Consider the following 19,294-nt stretch of genomic DNA (forward strand, 5'->3'; position numbering starts at 1 on the left):
CTTCAATTCGAAGTCAAAAATACTTTAATTTTCAAGTCTGAACCTAAACCTTAAAGATTGGCTCTCATCAAGAGAATGTCTGAGATTTTATATAAATTTAGGTAGATTTTTCCATTTTTTCCGCATTTTTTGGAGTCTAAGGATCCGGATCCGGATCCGCATTTTTTTTGCGGATCCGGATCCGGATCCTTGGACTCAAAATATGCGGATCCTTGCGGATCCGGATCCGGATCCGAAACCCTGCCTACAAGGGTGATTAAGGTGTCTAAAGATGCAGAATTACATGCCTGACAATAAACTCGAAATGATATGGAGTCAACACATTTTATGCAACAGGAATTTTGAAAAATACAAAATCTTGAATATGTACTCTAAATCTTGGAGATAGAACCCATATCCTGGGGAGTTTTTGTTAGGACATGCAAAGAGCTTTCTATAGACACCTTAAACACCTTTCTAGCTTAATCCTAGCCGATTTGACATAAAAAATCCAAACCGCGCAAAAATTGCAAACACCCTCTTATACGAAAAAGATGCAAGGGTTTCATATGGAATTTTAAATCTACTAACAGTCTTTCTAACAGACATACCCCTTCTTACTTAAGCCAATGCAGCTGATACATCTACAGGCAAATATTTAAGGCGTTTCTTTGGGTGATATACTCTTCCCATTACTATAAAAATGTGTCTAAAAAATTTTAAATGTCTTTACAAATTGAAAAGCTTAGGCAACAAAACATGACATAATACAAGCAGTAAAATGACTAGTAATGTACATCTAACAACAGGCAAGGCAATGATTAAAGCTTAGGTCATGCATTTAGGTTGTTTATGCTTCCAGATCACCTGAAAAAAAAACATTAGGGTATTATACAGTTATACATACAGTAATAAAAATCAAAATTTTGGGTGATCGGAATATCCCCATTTTTTTAACATGAAAAAAAAATTATGAAAAAATCAAGTTGGAACAACGCCTCCAATTGCAAACGATAACTGAAGGCCATAGTTTTCATTTACAAAAACCCTGAGGTCGCTAGGACTTACCATTTTTTCACAATTTTAGATTAAACATGGCCTATTTTGAAATTTTTTTTTTGCAAAATTTTTGCAAATTTTTTAGGGCAAAAAAATCATAGAAGGAGTGATCTGACAAAAATTTAAAATTTAAAAAACAGTTTTAAAAAAGTTGGTCGAGTGACCGGAATTGGACCCCCCTACCGCAATAACCCCGCACTACCCTACCAAGTTTTTCTTCTGGAACTTCTGATTCTGATTTTTTTAAACTAACTCCCCCTTCCCTGTGTAATATAAATTTATGTAGGACTAGCCTGGTACCTGGCCTGGGGTGCCAGAACTATTCGCAAGCTCCAGGATCAACCTGAACAAAGCTGGAGAGTTGTCAAGCAAAAAAGAAAACAATAACCCGAGGAGAATATGCCCGGAGAAATTTTAGCTACCGGGGAATTGATTTCCGAAGAATATTTTGCATCAGAGGAAATTATGTTAGGTGTACCTTTGCTATCGGAGGAAATAATAACTTAGGAATTATATTTTATTAAAAACAAGCTAAGACAAAAAAAGGTAAATTGCATTTTCTTTTAAAGTACTAAATAAAGAAGTATTGATTGGTTTTAAGTTAAGTATATTGACATTTCTAACAAAATATTTTACTTTTTTTGGGACTTCCCTTCTAGGGGCTAGTGGTGCAAGAGACCACCCCAAACACTAAAATTTTAAGTTATAAGCTGATTTTTAAATGGAACCTTTTATTACATAACTAAGTTGATTATCTACCCCATATTTCATTTTTGCACTTTACTTCTAGGGGCTTGTAAGCTCAAAACTTATAAATTTAGTATTTGTGGGGGTTGTTTTACCCCAAAAGCCCCTTGAAGTAAAGTGCAAAAATGTAATTTGAGGTGGCTAATCAACTAATTTATGTAATAAAAGGTTCCATTTAAAACAATCAGCTCGATATCTTAAAAAATAAGCTCATAATCTAAAATTTTAGTGTTTGGGGGGGTCTTTTGCTCCACTAGCCCCTCGAAGGAAAGTCCCAAAATTCAATTTTCAAAGTTTTATAGGTAGAGACTCAGAGTTTACAAAAATAATTAGGTTGATAATTATAAAAACAAGCCCAAAATGCCAGGGCAAAATTTGATACTGAATTTTCATTTCCTTTAAGTGTACAAACTTCCCCCCCTCCCCCCTTGATAAATTCAATTTGCGATTTTTTAATATTTAGCACAATTTTTACATATTTGTAGTGTAAATAGTTATAAATTTTCTAAGCTCAATCTATTGTCCTTTTCTACTTTTTTAAGTGTGATTTTATTTATCGGGTGTAGTCCCTTTCGTGACAACGCCTCTAAGAGGCGTTTCGTCGTATTTTCACAGTAGCTTTTCTCTTATTTCTAGCCCCTTCGGGGGCAACCACCTAACCTAATCTAAAATAACCTATCAAAAGCTTCTGTGAAAATACGAATAAACGCCCCACAAGAGGCGTTGTAACGAAAGGGACTTTGCCCTATTTATCTAACCAGTGAATTAAAACATGTAAATTAGTTGTTTTGCTTTTTTACGGTATGTCATTCTTTCAAAGTGTATCATATTCGCAAAAAAAGCAGAATAGCAAATAAATTAAGTGAGAGGACTTTGTGATAATTTGATACAAATTGCGTAATTAATTGCACATATAATATTATCCTACCCTAAGCATTTTATTTGTTATTTTAAAGCAATTATATTTAATTGACCCATCCCTCTAAGGGGAAAGATATTTCTAACAAATTTAATGAATTCTTTACAACCATTGCAGATGATATAACAACTAAAATAAATCCATCAGATAGAGACTGCACTTATTATACCACTGCATCTGACTCCATATTTTCATTTACTCATATTCAGCCTAAAGATATAGTAACAATTGTAAATGGTCTAGAGTCTAAATCAAGCCAAGACATGCTAGGTGTTTCTAATAAACTTATGAAAAAAATCATTGAAAATATTGCTATTCCTCTCACTCACATTATAAATTTATCCTTACAGTCTGGCAACATTCCAAATGAGCTCAAAATAGCCAAAGTTTTGCCAATTTTCAAACTTAAAACAAAAGAATCTGATCTTTTAAGTAACATGTCTAATTATAGACCAATAAGTCTTTTGCCAATCTTTTCAAAAATCCTTGAAAAAATAGTTGCAAATAAACTTACTGCATATCTTGATGAAAATAACCTTATTTATAAACATCAATATGGGTTCCAGAAAAAAAAGTCAACCATACAGCCCATTTTTCATCTAATAAATGAAATTGTAAAGAATAGTAATGATAAAAAGTATACAGTTGGAGTTTTTTGTGATTTACAAAAAGCTTTTGATTGCTGTTCTCATAGAATCTTGCTGGACAAACTTTCTAAGCTTGGAATCAATGGTACAGAATTGACATGGTTTAAAAATTACTTAGCAAATAGACAACAATTTGTTTACATCAACAATGAAAAGTCTAATATGAAATATATTAACAAAGGTGTACCTCAAGGATCTATTTTAGGACCCTTACTATTTTTAATTTATATCAATGACTTAGCTAAATGTACTACTCTATTTACATTACTTTTTGCTGATGATACCAGTTTTTTAATTTCGGGTAAAAACCTTCATGATATTATTGATATTCTTAATATTCAATTAAGAAAAATAACTTATTGGTTTAGAACAAATGAGTTAAGCCTACATCCATCAAAAACTAAATTTATGATATTTACAAAAGATGAATCAACAATTGACTTTGATAGCATTAGTATTAATCTTGATCACAATAATGATAACCAAAATGATCCAAATTTGGTACACAAACTTTCATATGTCAACTCAAGGAGTGAAACTCCTGCAATTAAATTTCTAGGTGTTTATCTAGATCCTAAATTAAACTTTAAATATCATATTGATATGATAAATAAAAAGATTTCACGCTCATTATTTGCTATAAATGCTGCAAAACATATTATTGGTGGAAAAGCATTGCAAACTCTATACAATTCACTTGTCCATAGTCATCTTACATATTGTGCCCCTATTTGGGGAAGTGCAGCAGCATCAACTCTTGATAAAATTGTAAAACAGCAAAAAAAAGCACTGAGAATAATTACCAACTCAAAATATAATGCACATACTACAATTTTATTTAAAAATTTAGAAATTCTTCCTGTAACTCAACAAATTGTCTATTCTAAATTACAATTTATGTTTGATTACGTTAATCATAGGCTTCCATGTTCTTTTGATAACTTATGGATTAAAAATAGCACAAGAACAACAAGAGTTCTTAGAAATAATCAACAGTACAATGTTCCATTTGTTAGACTTGAGACATTTAAAAAATTCCCTTACTCTGATCTACCAAAGTTATGGAATGAAATCATTATTCCTAATACTAATCCTAATCCTGAAAATGATAATAATAATGACGAGGTTATGTATACTTTTAGCACAGTTATGTCAAGAAAACAGTTTTGTATGAAACTTAAAGATTTTTTGTTGGAAAAACTTAATTTTATTTGTAATAGAGAAAACTGTTCTGAGTGCATAAACAGATCTTAAAAATTGATTTCATAAAAAACCTAGTGATTTTTTTAAGGAGGGGGGGGGGAGTTGTCTTTTTGTCGGGGAGGGGAGTGTTGTTGTTTTTTTTTGGTGGGGAGGGGAGGGTTGAATACAGGGCAAAGATCAAAGTGGCATTCTATAAAAAGATATTATTTTGAATTGAGAAATTTCTGTTTTTGAAAAATAATAAAATAATAGAATGACAAAGTCTTGAAGTATTGCTTTTTTTTCCTTTTTATGTGCTTTTTTCTTTCTCCTTTCTTTTTAAATAAAAACTTTACTTATTAATCTTCAATGAAATTTTAAAACTTAAAATATGGTATTAAAATTATGATCTATCTTATAATTTTTCTCTAAAATCCTTTATCTATTTTTTTCATCCTTCTTATTGTTTACTGATTTCTCTAACATAATATAAATGTTTATTTGTGTTTTTCTTTTTTTTACCATCCTCACAACTCAATTTAACTAAATTAAAGTTTTGATTTTCCCTTTAACATTTAATTTTTTTATGTTCTTTTTTTCTTTTTGTCTTCCTTAAAAAGGGGCTTCAGGAATCAAATACACTATCCCCATTTTGGTCAAGATAGTACTTCTGTAGCTCCTGGTGCATATCCTGAAAATTTTCCTTTTATTCCACCAATCTATATTTAGTTAATAATTAAACTCTTAGTATATATTATTTTATTTTTGTATGAGACTAAACATCATAATGTAAACTCTAAATTGTCGATAGATAGCAGCAATTTAGAGTATTGTATGTGCTATCTCCTAAGCTAGGGGGTACCTAGCAGCACCAAATAAACATTATTATTATTATTAAAAAAAAAAAAAAGTTAACACAATCAAATCACAAAATATTTCTATTGTATTTATATTAAAAATTTTGGATACTATTTATTATTTTTGTTGTTAATATTTAATGTTGTGATATTTTATTATTATTGTTGGAGCTTTTAAGTTTTTATCAACAGTATTTTTTTGTTATTTTCTTGTATTGGTTTATGTTAAGTTATGTAAGTTTTAATAAAAATTTATAATCAAATTATTTTTTTTATTAGTTATTACATCTTTCCTTTTGTTTTAATTAATAAGAATTGACAGTTTAGCGGCAGGGCAAAGGGACCAAATTCTGACAAACAATCCTGTTTGTGAAAATTTTCTCACAACCCCTTATTATTTCTCCCCTTCTTTCCTACTTCCCTTTAGTCACATCAAAAACAAGTTTATCGACAATTGGCATACCACGCAATTTTGTGCAATTTCAAATGGAATTAGTTGGCTGAATCACTGTCTCTGGTCTAAAGGAAACTTTAACCTTTTCTTAGGTTAAGCTTAGGCACGGAATGTGTGTCTTTGTTTTCTGTACCAAGAAAGAAAGGACACCTTGAACTTTAAATTATACTGGTTTTAAAAACAAGTTTGCTCATTCGGTTTTTTTCAAACTTTGGGTACTAATTGGTTAAGTCTAACAGTGTCAATTTTTTTCTTTTTAATTTTAAACTATTTAATCATAATGTGATATACGTCATCATTGGGAATGTACTGAACATCAGTTTATCGTTCGCTATCTCTTGATAATTACTATGAAAATTAATTAAAACTATTTTTTTATTTTAACTATCATACTGGTTAAGTATCCCTATTCTAATTCACATGGACACTGGACAGAGGTAGTATAAAATGTCCCCTTCAACTTTCCTGAAAAACAAAAAAGGGTTCTTTTGTTGTTTTCAATGAATTTTTAAATATGGAAAGGAAACTTCTTATCAATAAACCTAATCAGTTATTTAATTGATATTAAATCCTAATCAAGCATTAATAGAATATAATATCAAACAAAATGTTGAAAATACGTAAAAATGTGAACTCTTATTATTAGTTGGTAAAAGTTTTTTGTTTGTTTGTGAGAAAAAAATAAGAAAAATGGCTGTAGCAAGATTGGCTCAACCTGTAAATAATTTGGGTAAGGATTTTTTGGATATAGTAAATTTTTAGTTATGGAGTTAAAAGCAACTTTTAACTATCTTAAATTTTTTTGTTACCTCGGCATCTAACCCGCGACCGTGGCTCAACACTTAGCGCATTCGCTCGTCGTCGGGAAGGTGATAGGTTCGAATTTCGGTTCGACACCGCGTCATAACTAAAGACGTTAAAATGGTTTCCACTGCTACTATGTCAGAGGCGCGACGTAAATTATAGTTGGAGGGGGGGGGGGGAATGCCTTGGCCCAAAACAGGCGCAACTTGTTACCATGCACAGTTAGGACTTCTCAGACAAAGGTCGTGCATCTCAGAGAGTTGGTTGTCTGATGGGCGATTGGATGTTTCAAGGTGCGTGGAGAGAGGTCTAGTCTTACCTCGGCATCTGCTCGTCGTCAGGCAGGTTATAGGTTCGAATCTAGTGTTAACACCGCGTCATAACTGATAACGTTAAAGATGATTATACTTCTATCTCAGATGCGTTAGAATAGGCGGAATGCCTTGACCCAAAACAGGCACAATATATGACCATGCACAGTTGGGAATTTCAGACGAAGGTCGTGCAATCTAAAAGTTGGTCATCTGTTGTGTGTTAAATATTAATTGACCTAATACCTCGGGCGTTTGGATAGAAAAGGTGAGATTTGGCTCCCCTTATATATTCTTTATTGTCGAACCTGACGTTAGAGTGTCATGGACAGCAGCTTCGCCCGTATGAGGTAATAGCCTCAATGTTTAAATCCATGCACTAATGTCTATAAACCATGCACCGTACTATGTATTACATAGGTAAATTTAAAAGCTTTGTCTTTATTTGACATAACGATCCTTGTTTTAGAATATACCAGGGAGTTATATGTAAATCTAACAATGGGATCGAGACCCTGAGCCGACTTTCAATAGGGTCTTTGAAATCAACCAATAGCGTTGATAATATTAATGCAGCTAAGTCGCTACAAAAAAGCAGAAAACAATTTGCTAGCAGACAAAAAAGTTTACATCTATACTTATACATTTATTGTTTTAAGTGCGTAGAATGAGTATGAATACATCTCCAAAATCTTCCAAAATTGACAAACAAACTGAAGAAAAAGACACATTCAAAATTTTATTAATTGGCGATGAGGGCGTGAGTATTTATTTTAAGCGCAGAAAATATTTTCCAGTGTGGCGTTGAACCGATTATTATATCCGCTGGATTAGAACCGGTTCTGAGCCAAACTGAAAAACCATGTATCTGTCCGAATTATAGACAACCATCCGCCAATTTAAAATATAAATCATGAAATTAATACCTACTAGTATTGTTTTAGCCTGCGACCCCTCGGGGCCATCAAAGCTGGAATTAAACTTAAATCATTCAAAATTGGCTAATTTAGCGAACAAAAGTAGAAATAAATTGGCCGGATTTACCGGTTCGTGGCGGAAGCGACGGTTTTTCCGCCGTTTCTTTGCAATTCCATATTGTGCCATAGTAGAGCAACTGCCATGGCAAATTTTTAGCGTTCTACTCCTGTTTTAAAATCTAAGATTACATACATTTACGGGAAAAAAGCAGATAAAATTACCAATTTGTGCTTAACATTCTTAATATTAAGGTTGGCAAAACTGCTTTTTGTAAAATGTTTCAAGATAAAAGTTTCAGTAAAGACTACACACCAACAGAGTTTGGAGAATTCTCAGCCAAGGTTACAATTAAAAACAAGGTAATTTTTTTTAAAGCGTAGCTTTACAATAATTATGTTTGGTCCTTCCGTCTGTAATGTATAGCTCTTATGGTTAATTTAGAATTGTTCGGATTGCTAATCAACATCTACACTATATAACTAAGTATAAAATATAAATTTTAGTGGATGTATAGTCCCTTTCGGGACAACGCCTCTTATGGGGCGTTTCAAAGTATTTCAACAGTAGATTGCTCTTATCTCTAGCCCCTGCGGGGGGCTCTAATACTGCGGGGCCATCACATAACATAACCTAAAATAACCTATCAAAAGCTACTGTGAAAATACGACGCAACGACCCTTAAGAGGCCTTTCACGAAAAGGGATTTTAATTAACAACTAACGATAGGCATGTAATAAAGATTTTCATATTTGAATTATCCTAAGAGATCGTGCTCTATATTTCAGTCTAAGAAAGTCTTGTCTCTACCCTCATTATTTGGATTGTATGATTTACTTTCATATAGTTTGTCATACTTGGTTGTTGTATCTCCAAAATATTTAAAAGAAATGAGAAAAAAAAAATTTTGTTTTAAATAAAGAAAATTGTCAAGATTTAAAGTTGGGTAGGGTGCGAATAACAGGGATAAATCAATGGGAAATAATAAATTCATAAACTAATTTTTTATTTGTCCTGTGCTTTACTGGTAAGTTTTATAGTTGAAGGAAACCTGTCCTTCTCAGGTATGGCAATAATAAGTAAACTAAGCTCCATTGAGAGAGGGGACATTGGCCCGGTACCCAAAGTTTAAAAAATATTTTTACTCATTCGTTTTCTTAAAAACCTTGGGTACCCTAATTAATCTTTATTGTTTGGTTCAAGGGTAATTTTGTTTGATCATCTGAATATCTATCACTAGCGGATACGACCCTAGCATCTAGGGGCAGAAAGGGGTTAGAAAATATTCCAAAATCAATCAAAGACTTAACTCTGAAAACAAATTAGCCCTAAACCATCACTGGACCTATGTGAAGTTTGCCTAACAAAAAGAACCCAATTGGTCCAGTAGTTATTGAGATCTTAAGCTCCAGACATAAAAACCTTAATACTCTATAGAATGGGATATTTGATTGTCAAGCTTGTACAAAGTTTCAAGTTTTATATACATATATATTTATCTATCCATGTAGCTATGAGTAGGATAAGAAATGTTGGAGGAATAGAATGCGACATTTATCAAATTATGTAAAATATTTTGGTTTATGTGACGTGTAAGACCAAGTATTTGAGTTCTACGTGACAGCTAGAGTTATAAGGTGTTTTTTTTAAACTAGCGGCTTCGCCCCAAGCCTCTAGGGGCTTTGAACCAAGAGGTTTCATCAAGCCAATTTTTCATATTTTTTTTTTTTTTGGGGGGGGGGGGTAGTCGACCCCACTATTTTAATTTTAATTTTAAAAAGAAAAAAATTTTTTTTGAGGGGGGGTTGGAATTTTTTATTTTTTTTGGGGGGTTCGGGGTGTCCCACCCCCCCAAGAAAATAGTTATAAACCTTCCCGGGACTTATGAGAAGCTACCCTGTAAAGAAGAACCCGATCGGTTCAGCGGTTAGCGAGATCCTTCGCTATAGACAAACAGACAGCCATCGTTCTACTTTATATCATAGATTGTTTGCCCTCTGCGGCCTCAATTATAAAAAAAATATTTTTAAAATTGTAATGAAATAGTATATATTAACCCTTAACAGTCGGGCCCCTTGCCGCACCTTAATCGGTCGGGGGGGGGGGGGGGGGGGGGCGTTCAACGCCCCCCCTTATTATCTCAGTTCCTATTAGAGCTAGAGAGCTAAATTTTTTTGTGCAAGTCCATGGTTTGATAATGAATTTCCGACCTTTTATAAGTCTAAGTCAATTTTCGCTTCCTTCACCCTTTTATTTAACAACCTTTGTTTTTAGGTCTTCTTTTACTTAAAAATTTCAAACGGCTGTAACTTTCTTATTTTTGAAGCTAGAAGACAATTTTTTTTCCAGAAAATGTTTATTTTTATGTAAATTTTACATTAGAAATATCAAATATAAGTTTTAGCGGCCGCAGCTGTACTTGGCAGCTGCCAGCCGCCGCAGTCGGCGGTCGGCGGGAAAACGGCGGTGGATCTTCATGAAATTTTAATACGTTATGTAGACATGTAAGAAAAGCTTAAGTTTAAAATTTGAAGTCTCTAAGTCAAAAATTACGGCCACAGGAGCCTTTTAAAGATTTCTGGAGACCTGGAGGATCAGGACCTGCAGGATCATACCTGGAACCTGAAAGTGACTTGAACACCTGTATTTTATATAAGGATGTACTACTAGAGGATTTTTTAGTATTTTGGTAAGATAAAATGCTTTGTTTTAGTCAAAAAAATATTTTTGCTCTTTACCTGGATGACCCTGCCAGGTTTGCTGGCATCCTGTGCCCGCCAGGATGGAGATATTCAAAAAATTCCAACTCTCAGTTATGTGTCATACCCATACTTAAAAAGTCAAGCAGTTTGGGCTCTTTATCTTTCACACACAGAAAATGAGATAGAAAAAACCGGATGGGGGGGCGTTCAACGCCCCCCCCCCCCCCCCGACCGTTAAGGGTTAAAGATTTGCTGAACAAGGATGACATTATCCTTAAAAGCGAAGCTCGGTAACGGTAGGACAAACGAACATTAACGCTTGTAGAGTGTCAAAACTGAATAATCACAAAATTGTAAGTAAATTTGTTGCAAAACTGCTTAAATACAGGATAATGTTTAAGGACATACTTACATTTTAGAACTTGATTATAGAGGTGCTTTGCTTATATGTACTTTGTTGTCCTAGGAATCAGTATTCCAAAAATCGGATCAATCGGATAATATTGTCATATTTGAATTTGTTGTTAAAGTGTTTAAAACCAACATTTTTTAAATGGACGTACGGACTTTCTGGTAACGATTAGAGAGTTGATACGCTTTCTAAATCGTACCTAATTACTACAGGAATCACCATGCAAAGTTTGAAATCGATAGGACAATTCTAACATGCCTAAATTAACGAAAGAAAGCTATCCGATCCAGACGGATATGTATGATTTGGTTTTAAGCGAATGTACCCAAAGTTTTAAAGCCAAAGAATAAGATATTTTAATTGTAAAAACTTGGGTACATGGTTTTATTTACAGTCCAATCTTATCCTTAATCTCCCTTACCGATATTCTTAGTTTTCTAGGGTTCTTACGACTGTTTTATTTTGTTTTGTGCTTGTTTGACTTTAGCAAAACATTGATTTTTTTTTGGAAAACTAGAATATAATAGTACACCAAGAAAAGCATATAAAAAATAGTTTATTAAACAATTGAATTTAAAAAATGTCTACTGAAATGTTTTACATTTTTAAATCAGCAGAATTTTCCTCACTTTCATAGCATTTCAATCTTTGCATGGAATAAGTTATTTCAAAATTATTTTGAATATTTTGCTTTGTATAAGTTTTGAATTTATTAAGGGTTTTACAGCCGTTTTTTTTCTTTAAGTGGCTCAGCTGCGACTGATGAAAAAAGTCCTCCATCATTGCATTAATCTGTGCTTCGCTAAATATTTTTTTATATAACGTTTTTCAGATACTTTTTTTTTCTAAAAAGCTATTTTTTACTGTGCTACTTTTTGACATGATTGTCCTTGTTTTAACTATGGCTTTTTTATTTAAGGAGTACACTGTTAACCTTATTGATACCTCAGGACGACATAATCTTAATAGAATTAGAAGGTAGGTAACTTTTATTTTATCATCAAATATTAGAAAAAACAAGGATGACATAATTCATAAAAGCGAAGCTCTGAAACGGTAGGACAAACGGACATTAACACTTGTATAGTGTCAGAAATGAATAATCATAATATAAATTAATAAAAGTTGAAGATTGTAAGTAAATTTGTTGAAAAACTGCTTAAATACATGATATTGTTAAAGGACTTGCTTAAATTTTTAGAACTTGATTATAGAGATGCTTCGCTTATGATATTGTATTTTGTTGTTATAGGAATCAGTAGTCCAAAAATCAGAACAATCGGATAATTTTATCATATAAAAATTAGTTGTTAAAAAGTTACAATGTACTTTTAAAAATACTTAAGATAATAATGAACATTTGTTGCTTCAAGACCCCATTAAAAAAGTATCTCCTCCTCAAAAAAAAAATATTCTCTCCCTTTTCCTACCTGAATGAAATAAAATAAATTTGGAATTCTTGTAACTCCTTTTAAACCGTAAGATAAAAAAGTAAGAAAAAGTAAATTCAGGATTCTGTATAAAGGACAAACATACTAACATTTTTACTTACATGGCTAAATTAACGAAAAGAGTTAACCGTTACATACGGACGGACGTACAAACAGACCCTTATTATAGAAAAGCCTTTTTTGTTAAAATCTTCCTTTTCATCAGTAATCTATTATACAGAAAAAATAAACCCTACACAATTAACTGCATTGTTAAAGTCTAAAGTACTCTAATTTGTAATTTTAAACCATATCTTTTTAAAAAGTTTTTTAAGGAACAGTTAGCTTTTTTTTAATTTAGACATTATAGAATTGTCCTATAGATTTCAAACTTTGCATGGTGATTTCTATAACAGTTTGGTACAATTCAGAAAGCGTAACCACTCTATAATCGTTACAAGAATATCTGTACGTCTATTATAAACATGTTGATTTTTAACTTTTTTTAACAATAAATTTTTATAAATTATCTGATTGATCTGAGTTTTGGAATACTGATTCCTAGGACAACAAAGTATAATGTTATAAGCGAATCATCTCTATAATCAAGTCCTAAAAATGTACTTATGTCCTTAAACATTAACCTGTATTTATGCAGTTTTCAACAAATTTACTGACATTTCTATAGACATTGTTGTATCTTAGGCTGTTCTACTCTGATGTTGATGTATTCTTGGTTTGTTTTAGTATTAACAACTATGATTCATTCAGACACATCATTGAACATGTAAGTTTTAATCATAATAGTATGTAGGATGTTTATCTATCTGTACCAGTTCAAAGGGATGTCTAAGCTTTTTATTTTGAGGGGGGTATAATGAGGGGATTTCAAGGATTTGAGGGAGGTTATCTAATATATTTTTTAAGATTTTGAAGGGGGTAAAATAAGTTGCTACAAATTTTGAATTTTGCCAGATTAACACTTTGGCTCTGATTTTCATATAATCTTATTGATTTATTTGAAATTCTAAGATGTTCAGTAGAATAGAAAGTTTAAGGTTCTCAAGTTCAAAAAATGATGATGTTCACATGTTGACATTGAAAAAAAAACTAAAACGTATTCCTATGCATTTAATAAAAGTCATACTCGATTAAACATAATAATATTGTCTAGTGGTTTTCACATAAACCCCGAACCACTTCATTATGCAATCTACATTTTCCTGGATATTTTGTCTACGGTAGTCCATAAGTGTACAGCTTTACAGTACATTGTTTCTATTTGTTAAAGCAACACGTATGATAAAAGAAAAAGATTCTTTTAAAAGTAAAATGCTTATATTTCAATCAAAATCTATATTTTTGTATTTTTTACCGATCCACTTCATTATGCAAATCAAAAGAAAATCAATGAGAAAACGTTGGTTTTGCACTTTTCTCCACTTTTAAAAAATGATTCTGATAAAATAACAATTTTTTAAGGGATTTATGCATTAATTATAATGAAAAACAGTTTTAGGTAGATTTTAATGATTTTTCTAAATAAGAAATAATTGAAAAAAAGAAATTCTATCCTTATCACTTTAGAGGACAGCTGCTGACCCCCAGTCTTATGGATGAAGCTAAATACATGTTAAAGATAAAAATTACCCTGAAAAGTATACAAAAATGTTTTTTGATGTGTTAAAAAAATCCATTTTAAAATCTTGATTTTGAGGATGATGGCCTTTAAGATGCTCTTACTGGTGGTGAAGGTGAGCTAAATGTTATCTAAGTTCATGACCATTACAACAACTTGTCTATTAACCTATGTACCATTTTTTGTAGTCATAGCAGCCTCCAGTGGAGCCTCTCGACATGAAATATAACCATTATCTAAAAACTACATTATTTACTTTATGTATTTTAGTAATTAAAATTGCAATTTTTTTCTTTTTTAATATTGCTTGGCTGGAGGCTGCTATGACTACAAAAATTGGACCATAGTTCAATATATAAGTTTTCTTCAAGGGCATGCACTTTGATAACATTTAGCTCACCATCACCACCAGTAAGAGCATCTTAAAGGCCATCATCCTCAAAATCAAGATTTTAAAATGGATTATTTTAACACATCAAAAAACATTTTTGTATACTTTTCAGACAAATTTTTATTTTTTACATGTATTTAGCTTCATCCATAAGACTGGGGGTCGGCAGCTGTCCTCTAAAGTGATAGGGATAGAATTTCTTTTTTTCAATTATTTCTTATTTAGAAAAATCAATAAAATCTACCTTAAACTGTTTTTCATTATAATTAATGCATAAATCTCTTAAATAATTGTTATTTTATCAGAATTAATTTTAAAAAGTGGAGAAAAGGGCAAAACAAACGTTTCCTCATTGATTTTCTTTTGATTTGCATAATGAAGTGGATCGGTAAAAAATACAAAAATATAGATTTTGATTGAAATATAAGCATTTTACTTTAAAAAGAATCTTTTTCTTTTATCATATGTGTTTCTTTAACAAATAGAAACAATGTACTGTAAAGCTGTACACTTATGGTCTACCGTAGACAAAATATCCAGGAAAATGTAGATTGCATAATGAAGTGGTTCGGGGTTTAGTTTTGTTACATTTTTGATAAGAAAGTAAAAAACAAGTCTGTATAAAAATCAAAGGTTATTTGCATAAAGTATTATGCTCATAAAGAAATTAGTCTCTGCAAAGCAACTCTAAAAGACTTGTTTGTATAAGCCCCACCCCCCTCCCACGATTTAAGCTGGTGTCGGACCGATTGATGCACATGCACTGCAGGCTGGAAGGTCTTAACAAAGTCTCTAGTTAAAGTTTTGTTACAAATGAATGGATCACCATACACAGTTTGAAAACAATAGATCAATCATATCCTTCAATTAAAAACTGTTTAAGTGGCTACCAGAATTAGAGAAAGAATCACAATCTTCAGTAAAGAAATTATTGGTTGGCCTGAAAGGAGATTTGTTCCGAAGCCGATCTACTTCGCGAAGATTGATCAGGTAATGAATATAGAATATACGTGGATATTATGACTAGTGTTGGCAATCCGTCCAATGTTTGGACCGGATTCGGATTCTTACAAAAATCCGCCAAAAAAGGGATTAATCCGTGGATTCTGGATTCTTTTTTTTGACTGATTCCGGATTTTGCTGTTCTGGATTCTAGCAATATTTTATAAGGCCTTTTTAAAAATAAATTAAGAGATTAAATTTTACTGGGTCAAAAATTGGACGGATTTCGGATTCGGATTGCCAACCCTAATTATGACAAGGGAAAATTATCGTCAATTTAGGAACTAGTTTATTGGTCAGTTCGCATTCCGTAGGAGGGGAGGGGATTATTGGGGGGATTGGGGGTATCATCATTTTAGCCCGCTGCGTGTTTCTCTTTATTAGAGAATACGAAAATCTACTATAAGATTCAATTAATAATACATATATTCATTTGAAAGTACAAAATTTTGTTTATTATCATTAAGGATGCATATCAATTTATTGTCTATTGTCTTATTCCTGAAGAATTGTATAAATTCAAGAATTTCAAGATAAGATTTGCTCCTTCATCCTTCCCCATGTTCCTTATTTGTTAGGAGGTTAACTAGCAGAGGCCGGAATGTAACGTGGAGAGAGATGCAGAAAGTTGGCACTGAAAAATCTTTTGATGAAGTCATGATCTGTAGGTCAGTTTATGTCTTTTCAGAAATAGTCAGCTGTGAATATTTGAAAGCTTTTTATAGTGAATATAAAAATAGGGTTAAATTTAGAAAAAAAAATTGGCCAAAGCATCCTGAATAATCTATTATTCTAATATGACGTCCATCTGGATATTTTGGCCCAAAAGATTTCAAATTTATTTCCATTAGTTTTCTAGGCACTCCTTTAGTTTTTCATATAGAAAACTTTTAGGGAGAATCGCATATAACAAAAAATAAACAAAGGTGTTTGTCTGCAAGAATTTAATTTTTAAGTTTAACCATCTAGATATACTATATCTATTATTTTATCATATTTTCTTTTTTCTATATTTGCCCGCTACCAAAAACAGAATTTAGAGGAATATTATTCAATCAAGAGGGGGGGAAGTTTTGACACAATTGCGTAAAAAGTGATTATAGGCTTTATCTTTGGACTGAGAGGATAGGTTATATAAGGAAAAATCCTCCTTATATGATGATTTTTCCCAAGTTCAAAGATTTTTTGGAATAGGCCTCCAGGTTCAGGAGCTGCAGGCCTACAGTTGGTCTCTGGACAGGTAAAAATAAAAAATAAAATTTTTGAAAAGATAAAGGTCAAGTTATTGAACAAAATATGCATCTTTTTTCTTCAAATTTCAAAATATGCACATTTTGTCATATAAAATGACCTCTAACTCTTAAAATTTTTATTTTATTTTGGTGTTTACCTGTCAAGAGACGACCTGGAGGCTTGCAGATCCTAAACCTGGAGGCCTATCCAAAAAATCTTAAAACTTGAGAAAATTTATCTTATAAGAATTATTTTATCCCTAATAACCTATCCTCTCAGTCCTAAGATACTCACTGTTTACGCAAATGTGTAAAAACTTGCCCCCCCCCCCCCCCTCTTACTTTTCCTCTCTATGAAATATTCGGGAGCTGCCACTTTTACAACTAGCAAAAATAAAACCACTGTTTTTGACAAAGTTTTGGCAATATTTTTTTATCCACTGTCAAAATTACACCTTTACTGCTGTCATAAATACAGTTTTACTGTCATTTTCACCCCCATGAAATTCAATGAGGCTGTCAAATTCACAGTTTTCGTGACAAAAATATACCTATTTTTATACCTAGCATTCAAAATAATAAGAATATATTTTGATATTATGACATTTTTTTAAAAATTTTGTATAAAGACATCTCATTCATAATCTCTTTTATTTATAACGCAAATAAACAGTTAAAAATTATTTGATTTGTATTTTCTCAGTTCCAAAGAAGGAAGTGAACAAATAGAAGAAGTTATCACTAGGGTAAAGTTTAATAAAATTGTCCTCGGATAGGTAAATGAACAAGGATGACAATATCAATAAAAGAGAATATTCTTTGGTAGCAATTATATTTCATTGGCTAAAATTGACTCAGATTTTGGTCAAAATAGATTTCCTTCAGTTGAACCATACCACATCTTTGTGTGAGATAATTTGGTTCTTGTTTTTTTTAATGTGTAATTTAAAGAAAAAAAAATGCTATTTTTTTCTTTTCTTTTATAATTTTCTTCTATAATGTAACGGAGTTAAAGAGTAGGATTTTTTTGTCTTCAGCTAACGATATCTGAAAGTTTAAGTCTTCAGTTAAAATTCTAAATAATTTGAGATTTTAAAATTCCTTTAAGTTTTAATTCTACCTATTCAAGTATTTCTATAAGTATGAGAATTTTTCCTTAAAGAAATGAGATTTTTATATTGATATCACGTAATTCAAAAATGCTTGAATAAAGTTAATGCACATAACAGAGAAAAAAAAACAATAAAAAATTTAAATTTATATGAAAAGAAATCGTGGGTAAAAGAGAGGGGAGATGACAACACATTCACCTATAACTACTAATTTATACATAATAATTAAGATAATTTTGTTGTCCCTTGTCTAATCCCTGTTACATGGAAACTTTGGGCTTTGCAGCAGTGTGTTATCCGCCTGTAAGCCACAGGGAAATCTACATTTTGCATAAAGTCTAAGCATGCACCAAATATGGCAATCACTTGAATTATAAAATTTTCATCCAAGCATCCAAACCTGTTTAAATTTAAGGCTTTGGCTCGACTGACGTGCGGCTGCTAAGCCATGTTGGCTACAACCATTAATAATTTCTGAAATATGTTAGTAATATTATTTGTTTAGGCAATTCAAATAACCCTTGGCGGGACTGGTAATTATGCTAGAAGGAGAAATCCTAATTCAGAAGAAAGATCAAAATGCAAAATTATGTAAATCAAATTAGAAATAAAATTTGCCACAGCCACTACTGGCCAAAATTTGTTTACTAAGCTGCAGTCTCTTAACCCTCATCTATGGAAAGGTGTTTCTTGCTCCGACAACACGTCATAACCAACGACGTTAAAATGGTTGCTTTTACTGATATGTCCGATGGGCGATATGAATAGTTATAGTAGGACTTCCAGACAAAGGTCGTGCAATCAATTGGTTGGTGTTTAACCCTTACAGATCGGGTGGGGTGCCGTTTTTAAGCTGCCAGTGGCCGACCTTTAAAACAGCTCTAGACCAGCCAATTTATTTATGTAGTCTTTTATTGTGGTCAGAAACAGATAAAAATATTCGCCGCCAACCGCCGTAGTACCGCCAAAAATGGCGGTTTCAGTTTTTCGGCGATGGTCAGAAAAGGTTAATTTATAAAAATAGTTCCTCCTACTATTTGGTAATCCTAGCTTTAAATTAGCCGCTCTACAGCTGTTTTAATGTTTAGTGGCTGGTCGCTAAAAAGCGGCTAAGGAGCGGTCTTACTGCTATGATTAGAAAAAATAATTTTCTCTAAAAATGCATAGGAACCACCAGAAAAATGAGGAAGAGTCAAACAAAAATTTTAAATAAGGATATACTTTTGAACTTCACTCAATATTTTATTAACAAAAAAATAATTTAAAAATCAACAACAAAAATTATAACAAAATCAATTTATACAAAAGGATAACTAAGAATTAAAATATACAAAACAAAAATTATAATACACTAAAAAATATGACTAGAAATGTGTTTTTATTTTAAAAGTATGGACTATAGCTCGAATTCTACTAAAACATGCTTTTTCTGTATAATTA

General features: G+C 31.9%; 2 protein-coding genes across 3 annotated transcripts in view; both read left to right on the forward strand.

The window, feature by feature from the left end:
• Positions 1 to 5,653, forward strand: part of LOC145329408 (acetyl-coenzyme A transporter 1) — a 33,579-nt gene extending 27,926 nt beyond the window's left edge. The window contains exons 15-16 of one of the 2 annotated variants that reach the window (XR_013882894.1): positions 1,325 to 1,584; positions 5,445 to 5,653. Coding sequence is in view for 1 of the 2 variants with exons in the window: in XM_080173516.1 (XP_080029642.1) it covers positions 1,325 to 1,425 (101 nt within the window). In the remaining variant the exon portion in view is untranslated. Of the gene's footprint in view, positions 1 to 1,324; positions 1,590 to 5,444 lie in introns of those variants that run through there. The other variant, XM_080173516.1, reaches the window with a different exon arrangement.
• A 738-nt stretch (positions 5,654 to 6,391) lies between these two features.
• LOC145329414 (rho-related protein racL-like) lies at positions 6,392 to 18,480 on the forward strand. Its single transcript, XM_080173525.1, has 9 exons — positions 6,392 to 6,574; positions 7,619 to 7,719; positions 8,189 to 8,296; positions 11,968 to 12,026; positions 13,184 to 13,265; positions 15,392 to 15,498; positions 16,089 to 16,178; positions 17,446 to 17,488; positions 18,360 to 18,480. The coding sequence occupies exons 1-9, from the start codon at positions 6,535 to 6,537 to the stop codon at positions 18,447 to 18,449; spliced, it is 720 nt and encodes a 239-aa protein (XP_080029651.1). The 5' UTR covers positions 6,392 to 6,534; the 3' UTR covers positions 18,450 to 18,480.
• The last annotated feature ends 814 nt before the right edge of the window (positions 18,481 to 19,294 follow it).

The sequence above is a fragment of the Acartia tonsa genome, chromosome 10 (assembly GCF_053477335.1).
Source record: "Acartia tonsa isolate MP-2025a chromosome 10, ASM5347733v1, whole genome shotgun sequence".
NCBI classification, from domain to species: Eukaryota; Metazoa; Arthropoda; class Copepoda; order Calanoida; family Acartiidae; genus Acartia; species Acartia tonsa.

What these genes read in the sequence shown, in the direction of transcription:
- LOC145329414 (XM_080173525.1), top strand. Translation starts at nt 6,535, where the DNA reads ATGGCTGTAGCAAGATTGGCTCAACCTGTAAATAATTTGG. An exon ending in TCAGACACATCATTGAACAT is followed by an intron (nt 13,266 to 15,391) that starts GTAAGTTTTAAT and finishes AAACTGTTTAAG; the next exon opens with TGGCTACCAGAATTAGAGAA. An exon ending in TAGAAGAAGTTATCACTAGG is followed by an intron (nt 17,489 to 18,359) that starts GTAAAGTTTAAT and finishes TTATTTGTTTAG; the next exon opens with GCAATTCAAATAACCCTTGG.